This window comes from Phalangium opilio, unplaced genomic scaffold, assembly GCF_054372755.1.
Source record: "Phalangium opilio isolate 3A_F unplaced genomic scaffold, DU_Popi_V2 ptg000070l_1, whole genome shotgun sequence".
NCBI classification, from domain to species: domain Eukaryota; kingdom Metazoa; phylum Arthropoda; class Arachnida; order Opiliones; family Phalangiidae; genus Phalangium; species Phalangium opilio.
In genome coordinates, this window is record NW_028324182.1 from 2,709,318 (window position 1) to 2,726,709 (window position 17,392).

Genomic DNA, 17,392 nt, shown 5'->3' on the forward strand with positions numbered 1-17,392 from the left:
ATGTCGCGATTTTGACAAAGATTTCGAGATTTCTTCTTTGATTTCGCGATTTTGACAAAGATTTCGAGATTTTTTCTTTGATTTCGCGATTTTGACAAAGATTTCGAGATTTTTTCTTTGATTTCGCGATTTTGACAAAGATTTCGAGATTTCTTCTTTGATTTCGCGATTTCGACAAAGATTTCGAGATTTCTTCTTTGATTTCGCGATTTCGACAAAGATTTCGAGATTTCTTCTTTGATTTCGCGATTTCGACAAAGATTTCGAGATTTCTTCTTTGATTTCGCGATTTCGACAAAGATTTCGAGATTTCTTCTTTGATTTCGCGATTTCGACAAAGATTTCGAGATTTCTTCTTTGATTTCGCGATTTCGAGATTTCTTCTTTGATTTCGCGATTTCGACAAAGATTTCGAGATTTCTTCTTTGATTTCGCGATTTCGACAAAGATTTCGAGATTTCTTCTTTGATTTCGCGATTTCGACAAAGATTTCGAGATTTCTTCTTTGATTTCGCGATTTCGACAAAGATTTCGAGATTTCTTCTTTGATTTCGCGATTTCGACAAAGATTTCGAGATTTCTTCTTTGATTTCGCGATTTCGACAAAGATTTCGAGATTTCTTCTTTGATTTCGCGATTTCGACAAAGATTTCGAGATTTCTTCTTTGATTTCGCGATTTCGACAAAGATTTCGAGATTTCTTCTTTGATTTCGCGATTTCGACAAAGATTTCGAGATTTCTTCTTTGATTTCGCGATTTCGACAAAGATTTCGAGATTTCTTCTTTGATTTCGCGATTTCGACAAAGATTTCGAGATTTCTTCTTTGATTTCGCGATTTCGACAAAGATTTCGAGATTTCTTCTTTGATTTCGCGATTTCGACAAAGATTTCGAGATTTCTTCTTTGATTTCGCGATTTCGACAAAGATTTCGAGATTTCTTCTTTGATTTCGCGATTTCGACAAAGATTTCGAGATTTCTTCTTTGATTTCGCGATTTCGACAAAGATTTCGAGATTTCTTCTTTGATTTCGCGATTTCGACAAAGATTTCGAGATTTCTTCTTTGATTTCGCGATTTCGACAAAGATTTCGAGATTTCTTCTTTGATTTCGCCAAAGATTTCGTGATTTTGTGAGAAGCGTACGGGATTTCGCGCAAATGTCGGAACCCTCGGTGCAAACTGCTCTTATACAAAATTAAAAAAAAATTTAAAGTGTATTTTGGATGGATTAATTTTGTGACGCTGTTTTTAATTTTTTTAACTTCTAACAAAAATAAGTAATTTGATAACGCTTGTCGATTATCTAATCTATCTATCATTTCTTTTCTAAATTAGTTTTTTATTTCTTTACTCATCTTTATTTCAAAAACCAACCGATCTTTGGGATTTAAAGGAATGTCTCCATTGAAACCTGCATGCTCCGTTTCCCTGTTACAATCTCCTTCATTGGAAATCGAACCTTACCTCGTTGACAAATTAAGCCCCGTCGTTGACGAGTCTATCCCCGGCGTTGACAAATCTATCCCCGGCGTTGACAAATCTATCCCCGGCGTTGACAAATCTATCCCGGGGGTTGACAAATCTATCCCGGGGGTTGACAAATCTATCCCGGGCGTTGACAAATCTATCCCGGGGGTTGACAAATCTATCCCGGGGGTTGACAAATCTATCCCGGGGGTTGACAAATCTATCCCGGGGGTTGACAAATCTATCCCGGGGGTTGACAAATCTATCCCCGGCGTTGACAAATCTATCCCGGGGGTTGACAAATCTATCCCGGGGGTTGACAAATCTATCCCGGGCGTTGACAAATCTATCCCCGGCGTTGACAAATCTATCCCGGGGGTTGACAAATCTATCCCGGGGGTTGACAAATCTATCCCGGGCGTTGACAAATCTATCCCGGGCGTTGACAAATCTATCCCGGGCGTTGACAAATCTATCCCGGGCGTTGACAAATCTATCCCGGGCGTTGACAAATCTATCCCGGGCGTTGACAAACCTAGCCCCGGCGTTGACAATGACGGTTTTCGACCTTCGGAATCTTTTCTACCGATTTTCGAAGTACCGATTATCAAACCCGATTTCGATAAAATAATCCGTTTGAAAAAAAGTGCACCTTCCGATCGATTTAATCGATTAAAAAAATCATTTTCTCAGGATATATCGACCATATTTCAAAATGATTCGCGGATAGATACCGATACCGATAACGAGAGACGAAAATCGTTGGAAAATTTGTCAAATATCAATAATTTTAACGTATCGGAAAGAATTCTTAATAAGAACCGAAATAGTTTAAAAAAAGCGGTTAATAATAATAATTTCTTAGTCGATTTTGATAAAGTTGAATTTAAAAATGGGGAATTTCAATTTAGCAATAAGTTTATAAATATTTCCCCCGTTTTGAGTCCTAGTGGTGACGTAAACGAGTTAGATTTGCCGCCTTTAGAGTTAGACCCTAATTCCCCTTCGCCCAGAGTTAGTGAGGATGCGCAGAACTCGTCTACGCACAAAGGCTTAACGCCATTGAGACGAGTTAAAGCCTCTGACGCTGATAATAGCCTCGATAATAGTTCAATTAGCGAGCCCTTACCTCCCACTTCACCTTCCTCTTCCTTGGTCAAGAATTTGAAGGGACGGAAATGGCTCTTATCTAAATTTAAATCCAAGAAGAAATTTGATAAAGACGTCTCGAAGGGTAAGAGTAACGCGATCAAGAGACTCCCTAAAGGCCCTTTCAGACGACACCCTTTATCTCGCCACGCTCGCTGTGCTGAGCTCATCAGATTTTCTGGTTTCACCAGCCTCTAGAAAATGCACTGTTCACACGGCATAAATTTTCTCGTTGTTTATCTCGGGAAAGCGAGAAAAAAAGTTGAAGAAGTTCAACTTTTTTTTTCTTTCTTTGCTCGGCTTAGCCAATAGAGTGCTTCTGAAATGACGTCACTCTTTGTTGCGTAGTCTGCTACTCTGTGGAAATGTGTTTTATTCGGTTTCACTAGTTCGAATCTCTTGAAATTTTATTGAGGGGTATATTGAAGGGTTTTAACATGGATAAAGAATGCGCGTGATTAAATTATGTTTTCACGCTATAGGATAGGGAACTCCCTATCGCGAACGACAGCTTATTCTGTATATACTCTGTTACAACATTGGTTGTCAGTACGCGCAAAGCTAGGTCTCTATGTAACCTAGCTTTGCGCGTGCTGACAAGAGACAAAGAAAATCAGGGTTTAAAATATCCGCGAGTTAAAATTTTTAGCTCGAGTGAACGGACCTCTAGGCCTTAGTTTCAAATAAGTGTAGTAGCCTAGTAGGCTGCAGGCAATTTCACAAGTATTTGAAACTAAGGCCTAAAGGTCCGTGCACTCGAGCCAAAAAACCTCGCGGATATTTTAAATCCTGAAGTTTTTCGTCTCTTGTCAGCACGCACAAAGCTAGGTTACATGAAGACCTAGCTTTGCGCGTGATGACAACCGATGTTGTAACAGAGTATATACAGAATAAGCTTTCGTTCCAGATAGGGAGTTGCCTATCCTGTAGAGTGAAAACAAATTTCCTCACGCGCAATCTTTATCCATGGTTTTAATTTTTTTTTTAAATTATCGTGCAAAGTTTTAAAACGACAATTCTTTTCTTAAAAATTCCCTACTAAATTTAGTAAATAGGTTGCGATATGTAATTACGCACAAACAAAATTTTAATGAATTATTAAGAAAAGAACTATTCGTTTTGAAACTTCGAAACTTTGCACGATAATTTAAAACCCTTCAATATACCTCTCACTAAAATTGCAAGAGATTCGAACTAGTGAAACTGAAGAAAACATATTTCCATACAGTAGCAGACTACGCAACAAAGAGTGACGTCATTTCGGAAGCACCCTATTTATTGGCTATGTTGAGCAAAGAGAGATAAAAACTTGAATTTTTTTCAACCTTTTTTCTCGCCTTCCCGTGATCAACCATGGACATAGCAATACTGAAGGACGGATGTCAGAGGGAGAAAGTTACAAAATACTTGATAATCCACCTTATTCCCTTTCGCCGGAAGTTAGGCTTAGCTCGGGATTCATGGAGGGGAGTAGTGGGAAGAAATTGGTCTGTCGTCTGCTACAAAGGGAAAAAACGCGAGAATCGTCGTTTTCGGGCAAAACTATTTTTTTGGGTACACTTTTTGTTGTCTAAAAGTTAATATTAAACCTGAAAAATATTTCCGGATGATAAAAAGAATGTGGAGGAAAAATATAGCGTTGCATAACTATTTTGAAAATCAGTAAATATATTTTTTTTAATGAATAAATGTAACAAGTGTCACTGGCAACTTATGGAAAGAATATAAGCGCTGAAAAAAAGGTATTATCTTCTTAAAAAATAAACCTTTAGAACTAAAACTAACCAAAAATCAAATTTTCATCATTGCTGTCATTTTATTTTATTCCCTGGTCAGTTGTTTCACAGAACTTGCGTTTGCACATAAGGTTCCACTTCCCTTCTTTGCTCTTAACAGTTTCGCCAACAGAGAACAGATTATACAATACCGAGAACACTGTAGGTATACCGAGAAGACTGCATATTAACAGATAAGAAATAACCTCAATACTTTTCTTAAGTGACTAAATCATTTTAACCAGACCATGCCTAAAGCAAAAGCGAAAACATCAAGGGGGAAAAAACATCTGTTTATAAACGAAGATATTGATAATGAACCAAAGCCTTCCACGTCAAAACTACAGCAGAATCTGTCTGATTCAGACATAATGCCTATTACAAAAAATCCAAAGCCTTCCACTTCACAGTCAAAGAAGAAAGTTCCAGAGAAACATTTCAATAGCCCCAAGTCTTCTACAATCCCCAAAGATTCCGATACACGTTTATACTGTGTTTGCAGACAAGCAAATGACGAGTCAAAAATGATGATCCAGTGCGACACATGTTTCGAATGGTACCATCCTAATTGCATTGGATTGGATGATGATAATGCTCAACAAATGGATGAATTTATGTGCAAAGCTTGCGTAGAAATTTTGAGAATAAATCCTTCCATATCCGAACAAGGACTAATCCGTCTGCAGGGAAGGGTTTCACCAAAAGAGGGCTGGTGTGATAAAGTTATTCTCAAAACTATAACTGAGGAATGTATCAATAACTTTATTTCGTCTAAATCACACCTAAATCAAGGGTGGGCGCTTTTTCGCGAGGGTGCCATTGTTAGGTTGGAAACAAATGAAAATGGCAGTTTGTCTTTTGTTAGAGCGGTGTGCGAGCCAGCGATGAGAAAAAATAACTACATGCTACATTTATGCTTCGCAACTGAAACTTGTAAAATAAAATGGGCAACTTGCTCTTGTCCTGCCGGGATAAGTGGTCAGTGTAAACACACATCTGCCACTATTTATGAACTCATCGACCTGGCACGTTTAGGAGCTGAGACCATATTGAAAGGCTCTTGCACATCCAGGCTGCAAATGTGGCATGTCAAGCGACCCCAATCGGATGAACCGTTACTGTTTAGCGACATAAAATTTGTTAAGCACGACTTCAAAAAGCCAGAAAAAGCGGAGCTTGGTTGCATAGTTAAAAACTTTGATCCAATGCCTGATTGGGCAAAACCAGTGTCCAAAGAACAAATTGAGAAGCTAGTCTATTTATTTAAAAAAATCGATAACTTGCCAGTTATCGATACAATAGAGAGCAATGGTTGCATACCAGTTTTACCGAGAACCACTTGCCAGTTTAGTAGCAAATTATACTTGGAACTCTGGAACGGTATTGAAAATACATTGGATTATTGCTTGCCTTCGGAATATTTAAATTTAACTCCTGAAGAAATTAATGTTTTGAAAATAATTAGCGTTAATTTAGCAGAATCAAAAATAATAGAGCAAAAAACAAGACTTCAGAGCAAAAACTCCTTCTGGTTTAAACAAAGAGCAATCAGGCTAACTTCTTCAAATTTTGGAACATTTTGTAAACTGAAAAAAGAAACTGATCGTGTAAATACATTTGTGCAAAAAAGGAAGTTTTTCACTACTCCCTCAGTCCGCCATGGTATCAACCATGAAGATGCAGCATTTGCTCTGTTTGTTTCTAGAATAAAAGTAGATGATCATGCTGCAGTTGGTTTGTTAGTAAATCCAAAATTTCCCTTTCTTGGGGCTAGCCCAGACAGAGTCATACTAACAGACGACAAAATCCACCTTGTTGAAATTAAATGTCCCTTTTCATTGTACCAGAAAAAGACAACGGTTGCTCAAAGAGCGCAAGAAAAGGATTTTTACTTGACTTTTAATGAGTCAAGTAACAAGTACGAGTTGAAAGAAAACCACGATTATTTTTATCAAACTCAAGGACAACTGCTAGTATCCAATGTTGACGAGTGTTTTTTTGTTGTATATGTCCCACCGTCCGATTTAGAGTATGCAATTGTAAAAAGAAATGATAGCTTTATTAATTCGATTATGTACCCAAAACTTTGCACTACATATTATGACTTTCTGTTGCCATATTTTGCTCAAGAATTAGCATCCGGGAACAATAAATTGCCAAGTAAAACAGTTTCGATAACTTAATAAATATAAAAGAAAAACTTTTCAATTTCGATATGTGATTTTATTTTTATTCTCGGATTAAGTGACCACAAAAATTTGACAAATGACAACAAATTGTAAATATTTTATCCAAAACAGGTGACAACGTGATTGGAATAACATTTTGCAAAATTTTAAACTCCTTCACTTTTCGAATGGCTCTTTCAATGTGAATTCTCTTTCCAGCAACGTCTCTACTTTTATTTACTTCGTTCTCTGCGAACTGGTCTCGATGTCCTAAATAATCTGGGATTACGAGATTGATTTTCCGAGGTTCTAAATCTTTTTTTATGTCGAAGCCCCTATCAGCCATCACAAGATCGCCTTCATTAAGATGGTCGATTACCCCACAATGCTTCACCAATTTTTTGTCTGATGTTCTACCCGCGTAGACACTGGAAAAATATGTTAGGTGGCCATTTGGCCCGGGCGAAATGCCAAACAAGGCTTTTGCGGTGTTACTATGTTTATATGAACTGAAACTTTCGCGTTGAGCGTAGGGAGCAGATGGCTTTTCAATATAAAATTCGCTGCAATCCAAAATAACTCGCAAGTTAGGGAAATGTTCCTTTATAATTTGAGGCGTCTTTAAGTTAACTTCTTCCCCTGAAGGCCAAATGGGCAAATAATTTAGTTTCTGTGGTAGAAACAAAATCCACGTATTCAGGATTTTTGATATATATCCTTGAGAAACGTTATATAAGTCTGCCAAGACTTTCTCCGGCAAATTCTTCCTTAAGCGAACAAGAAGAATGAAGAATTCTTCAAGGGGATTTAATTTTCTAGGCTGTCCAGATTTGCTTAAGGCTGATTCATAAAAATTTTCAGATAATTCGCCAATTTCAGGATTATTTGGATGTTTTCCAACATATTTCAGTCCAGAAGCTTCAGGCAATAAAAATTGGTAAAAACTCCATAGATGTGTATAAGATGGGAACCCTGTATAGTATTTAATATCAGCGTCATTGAGGAACTTAAGAATTGAGAACTTTTCTCGTCGTATTTCTTTGAGTAGGTTTAAATTTTTTGCTTTCAGTTCCTCTTTGTTTGGGCTGCATATTGAGACCAATGATAATGGTGTAGCTGAGCTTTCAGTACTTCCTGACAAGGTTGCCCCACTATTTGCCTGTGAACTTTCAAATTGACTTGTATTTGAAGATATGGGGCTATCAAACGTAACTGTCATTTGTTTCCCTTGAGTTTGGCTGCTAGTAGAAATTGATTCATTCTCTTGCCTATAAAAGACACAAACGTTCAGGTTTTTACCCAAATGCCTTAAAGCCAAGCGCGGGTCCAGCGGATCCCTTATAAGTTGACTTATAAGTGCACTTATAAATCCCGCCCACAAATGGCTTCTGCCTTTGCCAAGCCAAAACTGGAGTTCGTAAGGAAAGCCAACTTGTAGGGGATCCGCTGGACCCGCGCTTTGCTTTAACAACTTAACACTGGTATAATCGTTGAACTCACTCTTTAATATAGCTATGATCCTGAGTCAAATGGCGTTGTGCTTGCAGCGTTAAATTTTGTTCCAAAACTACTCTTTTGGTTCTGTCTTCACTAATAGTTCTATCACTTTGTTCTTCAATGGTCAAGCCCTCTAACACTAATATTATTAAGCTTTTTGGTATAGTATTCGCAGCAGATTCTTTATTCAAATCCATAATGGGAACCACAAAATCTGCTTCTACATCTTTCGATACTTCTTCAGTTTCTGGTGTGAAAGACCAAGGAAACTTGGATGGGCGAGCAATGTTTTTCAAATATTGTTTTGCGCCTCTTCTTTCTTTAAAATGCTGCTCCTCAAAGTGTAGAGAACATATGACAGAGTCTGTCTTAATGTTATTAATATCAATACGAGCCTCCTTTGCCCATTCAATTTTTTTTTCCTCATTTTTGGGAAATTTGTGAAGAGATATCTTGTTAGGATTTTTGGCACTGCTGCTTTTGCAACCAGAAACCACGCAATTATGAACCATGAATGCTAAAAGGATACAATGATTGTGTAATTACCAGAATCAAATGCGTAAATGCAATGGTTAATACCGTTTAAGAGCAAAGAAGGGAAGTGGAACCTTATGTGCAAACGCAAGTTCTGTGAAACAACTGACCAGGGAATAAAATAAAATGACAGCAATGATGAAAATTTGATTTTTGGTTAGTTTTAGTTCTAAAGGTTTATTTTTTAAGAAGATAATACCTTTTTTTCAGCGCTTATATTCTTTCCATAAGTTGCCAGTGACACTTGTTACATTTATTCATTAAAAAAAATATATTTACTGATTTTCAAAATAGTTATGCAACGCTATATTTTTCCTCCACATTCTTTTTATCATCCGGAAATATTTTTCAGGTTTAATATTAACTTTTAGACAACAAAAAGTGTACCCAAAAAAATAGTTTTGCCCGAAAACGACGATTCTCGCGTTTTTTCCCTTTGTAGCAGACGACAGACCAATTTCTTCCCACTACTCCCCTCCATGAATCCCGAGCTAAGCCTAACTTCCGGCGAAAGGGAATAAGGTGGATTCGCCTTCTAGCGGCAGATAGTGGCAAACCGGATAGTGGGGGAATCAACGTTCTAACGAGGGAAGCAGCTAACGTCTTATTTTGTCTAGATTACCCTTACCGAAAAAAAACCTCTAAAAAACGTCTTCAGCCCAACCTAAGCCCAACCTAAGACTTGTTTTAGAGGTGGTATTTTCGGTAAGGGTAGAGATGTGAGTCGGTAATTTACCGTCCGTAAATTACCGCTAATTTACCAAATACCGCGTAAATTACCGATTTATATGTTACTGTAATTTTAGAATGGTAATTTACCGGTAAAATACAAAATTAACGCGGTAATAAGCCTATTAAAACATAAAATAACATAAATTACAGTAATTTTTGTAATTTCAAAATTTTAATCGGTAATTTACCGGTAATTTTTCGGTAATTTACCAAATACCGCGTAAATTACCGATTTGTATCTTACTGTAATTTACCGGTAAATTACAAAATTACCGCGGTAATAAGCCTATTAAAACATAAAATACCATAAATTACGGTAATTTTTGTAATTTCAAAATTTTAATCTGTAATTTTTCGGTAAATTACCATTTTTAAAAATTAAGGTAATTTCACATCTCTAGTCTAGATGGCGCTAGCTTTTTCCGAGGTTTGACTCGGCATTTTTCATAACCCCCTTCCATTTTGGGACTGAAAAGTGGGAAGTAAGCTTAACATTGGTTGTTTAGTCGCATAGTATGGGGCGCTATGGGCTGCCATCGGTCCTTCAGTATTGCTTCGTCCATGGGTCAACAATGTGAAAATTTTGTCCGTGTGAACAGTGCATTTTCTAGAGGCTGGTGAAGTATGAAAATCTGATGAGCTCAGCACAGCGAACGTAGCGAGAAAAAGGGTGTCGTCTGAACAGGCCTTAAGTCGAAACTATTGGTGGTTGGAACTATCGCGCCTCCTTCGCTTCTTTAATTATTATTAATTTGGCTTTGGGCTTTTTCAAATGCTTTCGTACATCTTCTTTCGACGACTGTTTCTCTTCTTGACTTCTTAATTGTTTTATGAAAAACTGCTTTTGCTGATTTTGTAGCGTTTTATATTTGACTCTAGGGTGCTCTCGGAGCGCTCTGAAAAATTTTGCGAGTTTCATCTATATTTAGATCTTGATCAGATCTCCCTGAAATTTACGTTTTCCATTTGACACACGCTCGGATTTCTAGGGTACCCTCTTTTAAACTCTGTAAAAAAATACTGATCAGTAAGGATTGCAGGAAACTGATCTGTATAAAAAATACTGATCAGTACGGATCGCAGGCAACTGATCTCGGATTTCCAGGATCAACCCTCGCTGGAATATTAGCCAGAGCAAATCGCGAGCGATCTCAGAGCAGTCAAATGAAAAACGATCAATGTTTCATAAAAAAAATGCCTCCAGATTTAGTCAGCTCATAATAGATGGAGCTTCAAAGTGAGATTTATTCACAATGAATACAAATTTATAAAAACTTTACCCGGTGACTACTATCTTTCCAAAAACAAATGTCGGGATAATGGCGCCAAGGCCTAGCATGAAGATGCTATGCCATCAGCTAAGTTAAAAACTCCGTCTATCGAGCTTTTAAAGAATATCGGTAAAAATCAGTTTCGGGGGTTTTTCCCATTAATCTGAAAAATTAGCCTTATTGGTGATCAGCGCCACCTACCCATAGCGGCGGCGACTTTGAGAACTACTGTAAACGGTAAGCCAACCACTCCAGATGTCGCCAAAAATCTGGTGACGTCACTGACGGGCACTCTCGGCGTCTGACCAAAAAATTAATTAGCATGCTTTAAAAGCTCGTTGAATTTAATTTCAGCGTCATTATTTGAATTAAATTACGAAATAGGACTAAATCGGGCTCCAAACTTCTTTCTCGACGATATCCAACACTTACCTTAGGGTATACTTATTTTATGGCGTTTTTGGAGCTTTTAAACTAGTGCTGCTCCCTAAGCCTTGGCGTGCCACTTTAAATAAAATAAAGCGGGCTAATTTTGGGTCAGACTCAGTCCGAGAGTGCCCGTCAGTGACGTCACCAGATTTTTAGCGACATCTGGAGTGGTTGGCTTGCCGATTACAGTAGTTCTCAAAGTCACCGCCGTTATGGGTAGGTGGCGCCGATCAGGAATAAGGCTAATTGGTTAAAATGTGATATAATTGGTAACTAGGTCAATTTGTGACGTCACTATCTCATTTTGAAGCTCCAAACTTGTTCACTCAAAATTACTCGGAGATTATTTCACGAAATGCCATAAGTGATACTGTAGATTCTGCAGCGTTAAATGGTGAAGTTTTTAATGTTAAACTTTTTATTTTTAATTTGAACGCAGATGCAATCAACGATAGCGAACCTTTGACAGACACTGCGTTAAAAGAAATTGAACAAATGGGTAAAACTAGCGGAATGTCCACCAATAAGAGTACACTCATTATACACAGCGTACAGAGGGTAAATATTGTAGCCACTAATTTAAATTAATGTTTAAAAATAACTGGAGAATGAAATGGCCGGCTGATAACCATTTTTAAATCTGTTTCATTCTCCCTTTATGTTATAAGTTGAATTTGCGAAGTTTTGGCTTAGTTTGCTTTTAACACGAAAAATGCTTAGTTCCTAATAATGCGTGCTTTACTAATGTAATTAAGAGTAATTAGAGATGCGAAATTAATTACCATACGGTAATTTACCTGATTTAAAGGGTTTTCTTGATTGTGTTCCCAAATATTACGTTATCCAGGGTTGCCACAGTACCTGGAAAGGTCGGGGGATTTGAATAAAGGGCGTGAAAGGTCGGGGGATTTGAATAAAGGGCGTGAAAGGTCGGGGGATTTGAATAAAGGGCGTGAAAAGTCGGGGAATTTGAAAAAAGGGTGTGAAAAGTCGGGGAATTTGAAAAAAGGGTGTAAAAAGTCGGGGAATTTGAAAAAAGGGTGTGGAAAGTCGGGGAATTTGAAAAAGGGTGTGGAAAGTCGGGGAATTTGAAAAAGGGTGTGGAAAGTCGGGGAATTTGAAAAAGGGTGTGGAAAGTCGGGGAATTTGAAAAAAAGGGTGTGAAAAGTCGGGGAATTTGAAAAAAGGGTGTGAAAAGTCGGGGAATTTGGAACAAAGGGTGTGAAAAGTCGGGGAATTTGGAACAAAGGGTGTGAAAAGTCGGGGAATTTGGAACAAAGGGTGTGAAAAGTCGGGGAATTTGGAACAAAGGGTGTGAAAAGTCGGGGAATTTGAAAAAAGGGTGTGAAAAGTCGGGGAATTTGAAAAAAGGGTGTGAAAAGTCGGGGAATTTGAAAAAAGGGTGTAAAAAGTCGGGGAATTTGAAAAAAGGGTGTAAAAAGTCGGGGAATTTGAAAAAAGGGTGTAAAAAGTCGGGGAATTTGAAAAAAGGGTGTAAAAAGTCGGGGAATTTGAAAAAAGGGTGTAAAAAGTCGGGGAATTTGAAAAAAGGGTGTGGAAAGTCGGGGAATTTGAAAAAGGGTGTAAAAAGTCGGGGAATTTGAAAAAAAGGATGTGGAAAGTCGGGGAATTTGAGAAAAAGGGTGTGAAAAGTCGGGGAATTTGAGAAAAAAGGTGTGAAAAGTCGGGAAATTTTTAAAAACTGATGATAAATAAGGAATTTTTAATGGCTGCATTCTGACTTTTCTTCTGTTAGTGTAAGTTTGAAAATTGGTCAGGGAAATTGGATTTAGATGGTCTGGGAAAACCTGGAAAAGTCAGGGAATATTGTAATGAAAGATCTGTGGTAACCCTGTTATCGGTAATTTCAAAAATAATTAGGGGTAATTTACGTATGTAAAATGCCGCGCCAATTACTGCCGCATCTCTAAACTAAACATAGTAACTTAGTAATAGATTGACTGGCATGAATTTACCGTAATGTATTGTTTTCCTCATCCATGCTCGCTAAAATAGGAAGTAGTTCGACCCACTCTCAAGGTAGGTGTTATTTTGTTCCTTTGAATTTCTTAAAAGGGAGGGTGAAGTGCAAAATCAAGTGACTTTTTTTATCGATTCTTCCACTAATTATAAGACCATTCTGCATAGTGAAACATCCAGGAAATACCAGCTCCGAATGATTTTAAAATTCAAATTAGGTTCAGATTTTATGGATAATTCTAAATAAGGACCACTGACCAATCGCGTAACGCCCTGCCTTCCTGTTAACAAATTTCCAGTTACACGCTCCAAGTCAAATGAATTTTATCGCGAGATTTGATATTAAAATTTCAATTTGCGTGCGATGTGATTGATAATTGTGGCGCAATTAAGATGTAGAGCGTGCAACTGGAATTGTGTTAACAGGAAGGCAGGGCGTTACGCGATTGGTCATAGGTCCTTATTTAAAATTATCCATAATATCTGAACCTAATTTGAATTTTAAAATCATTCGGAGTTGGTATTTCCTGGATGTTTCACTATGCAGAATGGTCTTATAATTAGTAGAAGAATCAATAAAAAGTCACTTAATTTTCCACTTCACTCTCCCTTTAAAGATGATTCGTAACATTTTGCTCGTGTTTTTAGATTTTAAAATATCCAGAAATAATAGATTAATACTCGGATATTCAAGGGATAGTAGTGTTAAATTTAGATTATTTTTAAAATTGCCTCCTCTGCACTTTTAAAACCTAGGCAGTGAATTTTTACTGTTTCTATAGGATGTGCAATTCCCTATAGGGTGTGGGCTAAAGGGTGAATATCTCCCCTACTAAGCGTGCGTCAGACCCTCATTTAGACAATCCATGAACCTTCTACCCCCTCTAGCCTTTCACCATGGATAAAGAATGCGCGTGAGGAAATTTGTTTTCACGCTATGGGATAGGCAACTCCCTATCTCGAACGACAGCTTATTCTGTATATACTCTGTTACAACATCGGTTGTCAGCACGCGCAAAGCTAGGTCTCTATGTAACCTATCGTTGTGCGTGCTGACAAGACACGAAAAACTTCAGGATTTAAGATATCCGTGAGTTTTTTAGCTCAAGTGCACGGACCTCTAGGGCTTAGTTTGAGATACGTGTAGTAGGCTGTAGGCAATTTCACACGTATTTAAAGGGACTGTGGAAAAGAAATCGGCGGGCGGGTAAAAAATTATTTGAAATACGTCACAGGCACCACGTGACAACAAGATACAAAGACTCCACATAGTGTGGGACTGGACATCTAGTCCTTGTATTTCGCGAGATTGCAGCGCCAATTCCATGAAGTGGTTGTTTTCGAAATAAAACTAACTAAGCTTCTTTGAACCACGCCTCTCCTCGATCACGTACCTCTGACGTATTTCAAATAATTTTTACCCACCCGCCGATGCATTCTTTACAGGATACCGAGTGACACCCTTCTTCTATTATCCCCTTCTGCTTATATGGATAATAAGTATCGGTCCTATAATTTTATGATCGATTAATCCGCTACTATCCCTTGAATCGATTGCGGTTTTGCATTTACAAGATTTCATCTCCTGTTTTTTGAATGGTATTGAAAAACCTTGCTAATATTTTGATTAGGTCAAAGTGGACAAAGATGGGAGGTGGCATGAAGTGCCTGCACCAGAGGTACAAAAACCATAATCCTCGCACGTTTTCCTTAGTTTCTATTAGTTAATTCAGAAGTGAGATGAGACTAGAAGTACTGAGCTAACCAAATTCTTCGCTCGGCGAAAGTGAATATTCTTGATAAGACACCAACGGTTGGCCCTCTGGTAGCGGTTTCTGAATTTTCCCTCCAAAACGTGAGACGCCCGTGGCGGTAGACGGCCGAACTAGATTCCAGCACCCGCGTCCGTGTTCCGCGGCTTTAGGTTGAGGGGAAGGGGGTAGGAAATTTCTTTGGAACTCGACCAATTTTTTCTCTCTAGTGTAGGTGCGATTGAAGCGGCGTAAAATCCTCAAATTTGTTCACTAGTGCCAGGATCTACTACCAATGCTAGAGCCCTTCACTTCTAGTCTCATCTCACTTCAGGTTAATTGCATGTACTATTTTCCAAATGTCCTCCTTGTGATCTTTATCCGCGTAACTGAAATTACGAGTGAAACCTCTTTCGAGAATGAAGTAGTCGGACAATCATTTTATATGTCGATTAAGATTGATAAAAGAGTATCAAAATAATTATTAATTTTACCTTAGACCACCTAACCCATGGACAGGCAAAGCCATGTTAAACCCAATCCAGTCACCGTTATGGGGAGAAAAATCTGACTAAATTATGAGTTAATTGAATTTCATTATTTATTCATTTATTTTAGCCTCTCTCTCTCATTAAAGATTCATAAACGATCTATCAAGTTAGTTTTAGTAAATATCACTCTGGTATTGTTTTAATATAAAGTCTGTTTAACATTAAGCCTTGGCTAAAAAATATCCCGAACCATTACAAACCAATGAGATAGAATATATATGTATTAAACCTTGAGTTTCAATTAGCCATATGCCTGATCAGCGCACATGGGCATAGCGGCCAAAATTGGAACTATCATAAGGATGAGCTTAAAGTAGTGGCACTCTATGTTAACCCCCTATAGGGCATAATAAGTCAAACCCTAGGAGATGCCATTACTCCATTTTATACGAGCTAAGAGCGGAAAAACGTATTTTATAAATTTTACACCTGTAAAATCTTCTAAAAAACACTTGGAACTTGTATTTCTACTTACTTTCGAGGAAATACCACCGTTTTCTGAAGGTAAGAGTCTTTTTTATACATTTATTAGTAATAAAAACATTAAGGCGAGCTAAGCCTTGGTCTTGTCATAGCCCCCTGGATCACGCGACTCGCGGACGCAAGCTGCTCGCGCTATAGAAGCCCGCCCAAAGAATTATTTTCCTATGTAAAAGCGCGTATCGGGGATTTTTGCTCCAAAAATCAAAGCCGTCAGCTTTTAACATGGTCGGCTATGGGGGGGACTAAGTTTTTTGGCCCTAATTTGGCAAATACTGGCTCAAATCTCTTGAAATTTTAATGAGAGGTGTAAAATAAGGTTTGTGATTTTTGTGCAAAGTTTCAAAAGATTATATTTAGTAGGTTTTTTGAAAAAAAATTAAAACTTGGCCGAAAATCAAAGCCGTCAGCTTTTAACATGGCCGTCTATGGAAGGAACACCATTTTTTCGCCCTAATTTGGCAAATACTGGCTCAAATTTCTTGAAATTTTAATGAGAGGTGTACTGAAGGATTTTTAATGGTCGGGAAAAGTTTTAAAGCTCTAAAACCAATAGTTTTTCAGTGAAATTCAATAAAGCTTTGTTTGTACATGAGCACAACCGAAGGTCTGTAAATGCGCAAAAAATTGCACAACCAGAAGAACTAGATTGCTTCCGGTGACCTTTGACACCTGTCGGCTTTTTTCAGAGCGTGTTTGGTCAAAAACCTATATGATAATCATTTCTTCCTAGATGCTATTGGAAAGATAGGAATTAACATACGGAATTCAGGTGCTTGCCAATGAACTGATGTGGTTCAGTTTAATTTTAAGAGGAAAATTCACAGCTGACACAAAGTTATTCTAACTGAAATTTCCCAACTATTTGAAGGGAAAACGAACCTATTTCTAAGATTTAAATGCTTTAGCCATACAAATATAAGTCTAGGGAACTTCTAACTGTGGATACTTATTAGCATTTCAGGAATTATAAGAAATTGTATGTGCTTATGAATTTTTTATTATCACTAGAAAATTACAAATTCTCTCTGGAAGGATGGAGGATTGAAGGTGGAAGGAGAGTGGGAGGTAAAGTGAAAACCAGTTTTTCTCACCAATATTTCGCGCCGAAACCTTACCGGGAAATTTAAAATGAATAATGGTTGTGCTCATGTAAAAACAAAGCTTTATTGAATTTCAGGGAAAAAACTATTGGTTTTAGAGCTTTCAAACTTCGCTCGGTCATTAATATTCCTTCAGTACACCTCGCATTAAAATTTCAAGAAATTTGAGTCAGTATTTTCAAAATTAGGGGCAAAAAACCAGGTTCCCCCATAGACGGCTAAGTTTTAATTTTTTTTTACAAAAAAACTACTAAATATAATCTTTTGAAACTTTGCACAAAAATCACAAACCTTATTTTACACCTCGCATTAAAATTTCAAGAAATTTGAGTCAGTATTTTCAAAATTAGGGGCAAAAAACCAGGTTCCCCCATAGACGGCTAAGTTTTAATTTTTTTTTTACAAAAAAACTACTAAATATAATCTTTTGAAACTTTGCACAAAAATCACAAACCTTATTTTACACCTCTCATTAAAATTTCAAGAGATTTGAGCCAGTATT

General features: G+C 37.6%; 3 protein-coding genes and 1 long non-coding RNA gene across 14 annotated transcripts in view; 2 read left to right on the top strand and 2 right to left on the bottom strand.

Moving 5' to 3' along the window:
* The window catches only part of LOC149661053 (uncharacterized), a 74,071-nt gene that overhangs the window by 32,719 nt on the left and 23,960 nt on the right, over positions 1 to 17,392 (top strand). For 2 of the 7 annotated variants that reach the window (XM_089842438.1, XM_089842437.1), the window contains exons 11-14: positions 1,397 to 2,704; positions 11,465 to 11,583; positions 13,042 to 13,065; positions 14,637 to 14,684. In XM_089842438.1, coding sequence (XP_089698564.1) covers positions 1,397 to 2,704; positions 11,465 to 11,583; positions 13,042 to 13,065; positions 14,637 to 14,684 — 1,499 coding nt within the window. The remainder of the gene's footprint in view (positions 1 to 1,396; positions 2,705 to 11,464; positions 11,584 to 13,041; positions 13,066 to 14,636; positions 14,685 to 17,392) is intronic. The other 5 variants (XM_089842439.1, XM_089842441.1, XM_089842440.1 and 2 more) reach the window with 5 other exon arrangements.
* LOC149661054 (uncharacterized) lies at positions 4,033 to 6,604 on the top strand. Of its 5 annotated transcripts, XM_089842448.1 has the most exons (4): positions 4,033 to 4,361; positions 4,456 to 4,556; positions 4,640 to 5,187; positions 5,260 to 6,604. In XM_089842448.1, exons 3-4 carry the CDS (start codon positions 4,643 to 4,645, stop codon positions 6,575 to 6,577), a joined length of 1,863 nt encoding a protein of 620 aa, XP_089698574.1. In that variant the 5' UTR covers positions 4,033 to 4,361; positions 4,456 to 4,556; positions 4,640 to 4,642; the 3' UTR covers positions 6,578 to 6,604. The 5 variants fall into 5 exon arrangements, with proteins under 5 accessions (XP_089698574.1, XP_089698572.1, XP_089698571.1 ...); XM_089842446.1 differs by having other exon boundaries at positions 4,456 to 4,560; positions 4,640 to 6,604; XM_089842445.1 differs by having other exon boundaries at positions 4,619 to 6,604.
* LOC149661055 (uncharacterized) lies at positions 6,596 to 8,256 on the bottom strand. The gene is made up of 2 exons (XM_089843616.1): positions 8,063 to 8,256; positions 6,596 to 7,830 (listed from the first exon to the last, which is right to left on the bottom strand). Exons 1-2 carry the CDS (start codon positions 8,254 to 8,256, stop codon positions 6,624 to 6,626), a joined length of 1,401 nt encoding a protein of 466 aa, XP_089699742.1. The 3' UTR covers positions 6,596 to 6,623.
* On the bottom strand, positions 8,512 to 9,116 carry LOC149661056 (uncharacterized). Its single transcript, XR_016368770.1, has 3 exons — positions 8,793 to 9,116; positions 8,639 to 8,698; positions 8,512 to 8,576 (listed from the first exon to the last, which is right to left on the bottom strand). It is a non-coding gene; the product is annotated as an uncharacterized LOC149661056 (long non-coding RNA).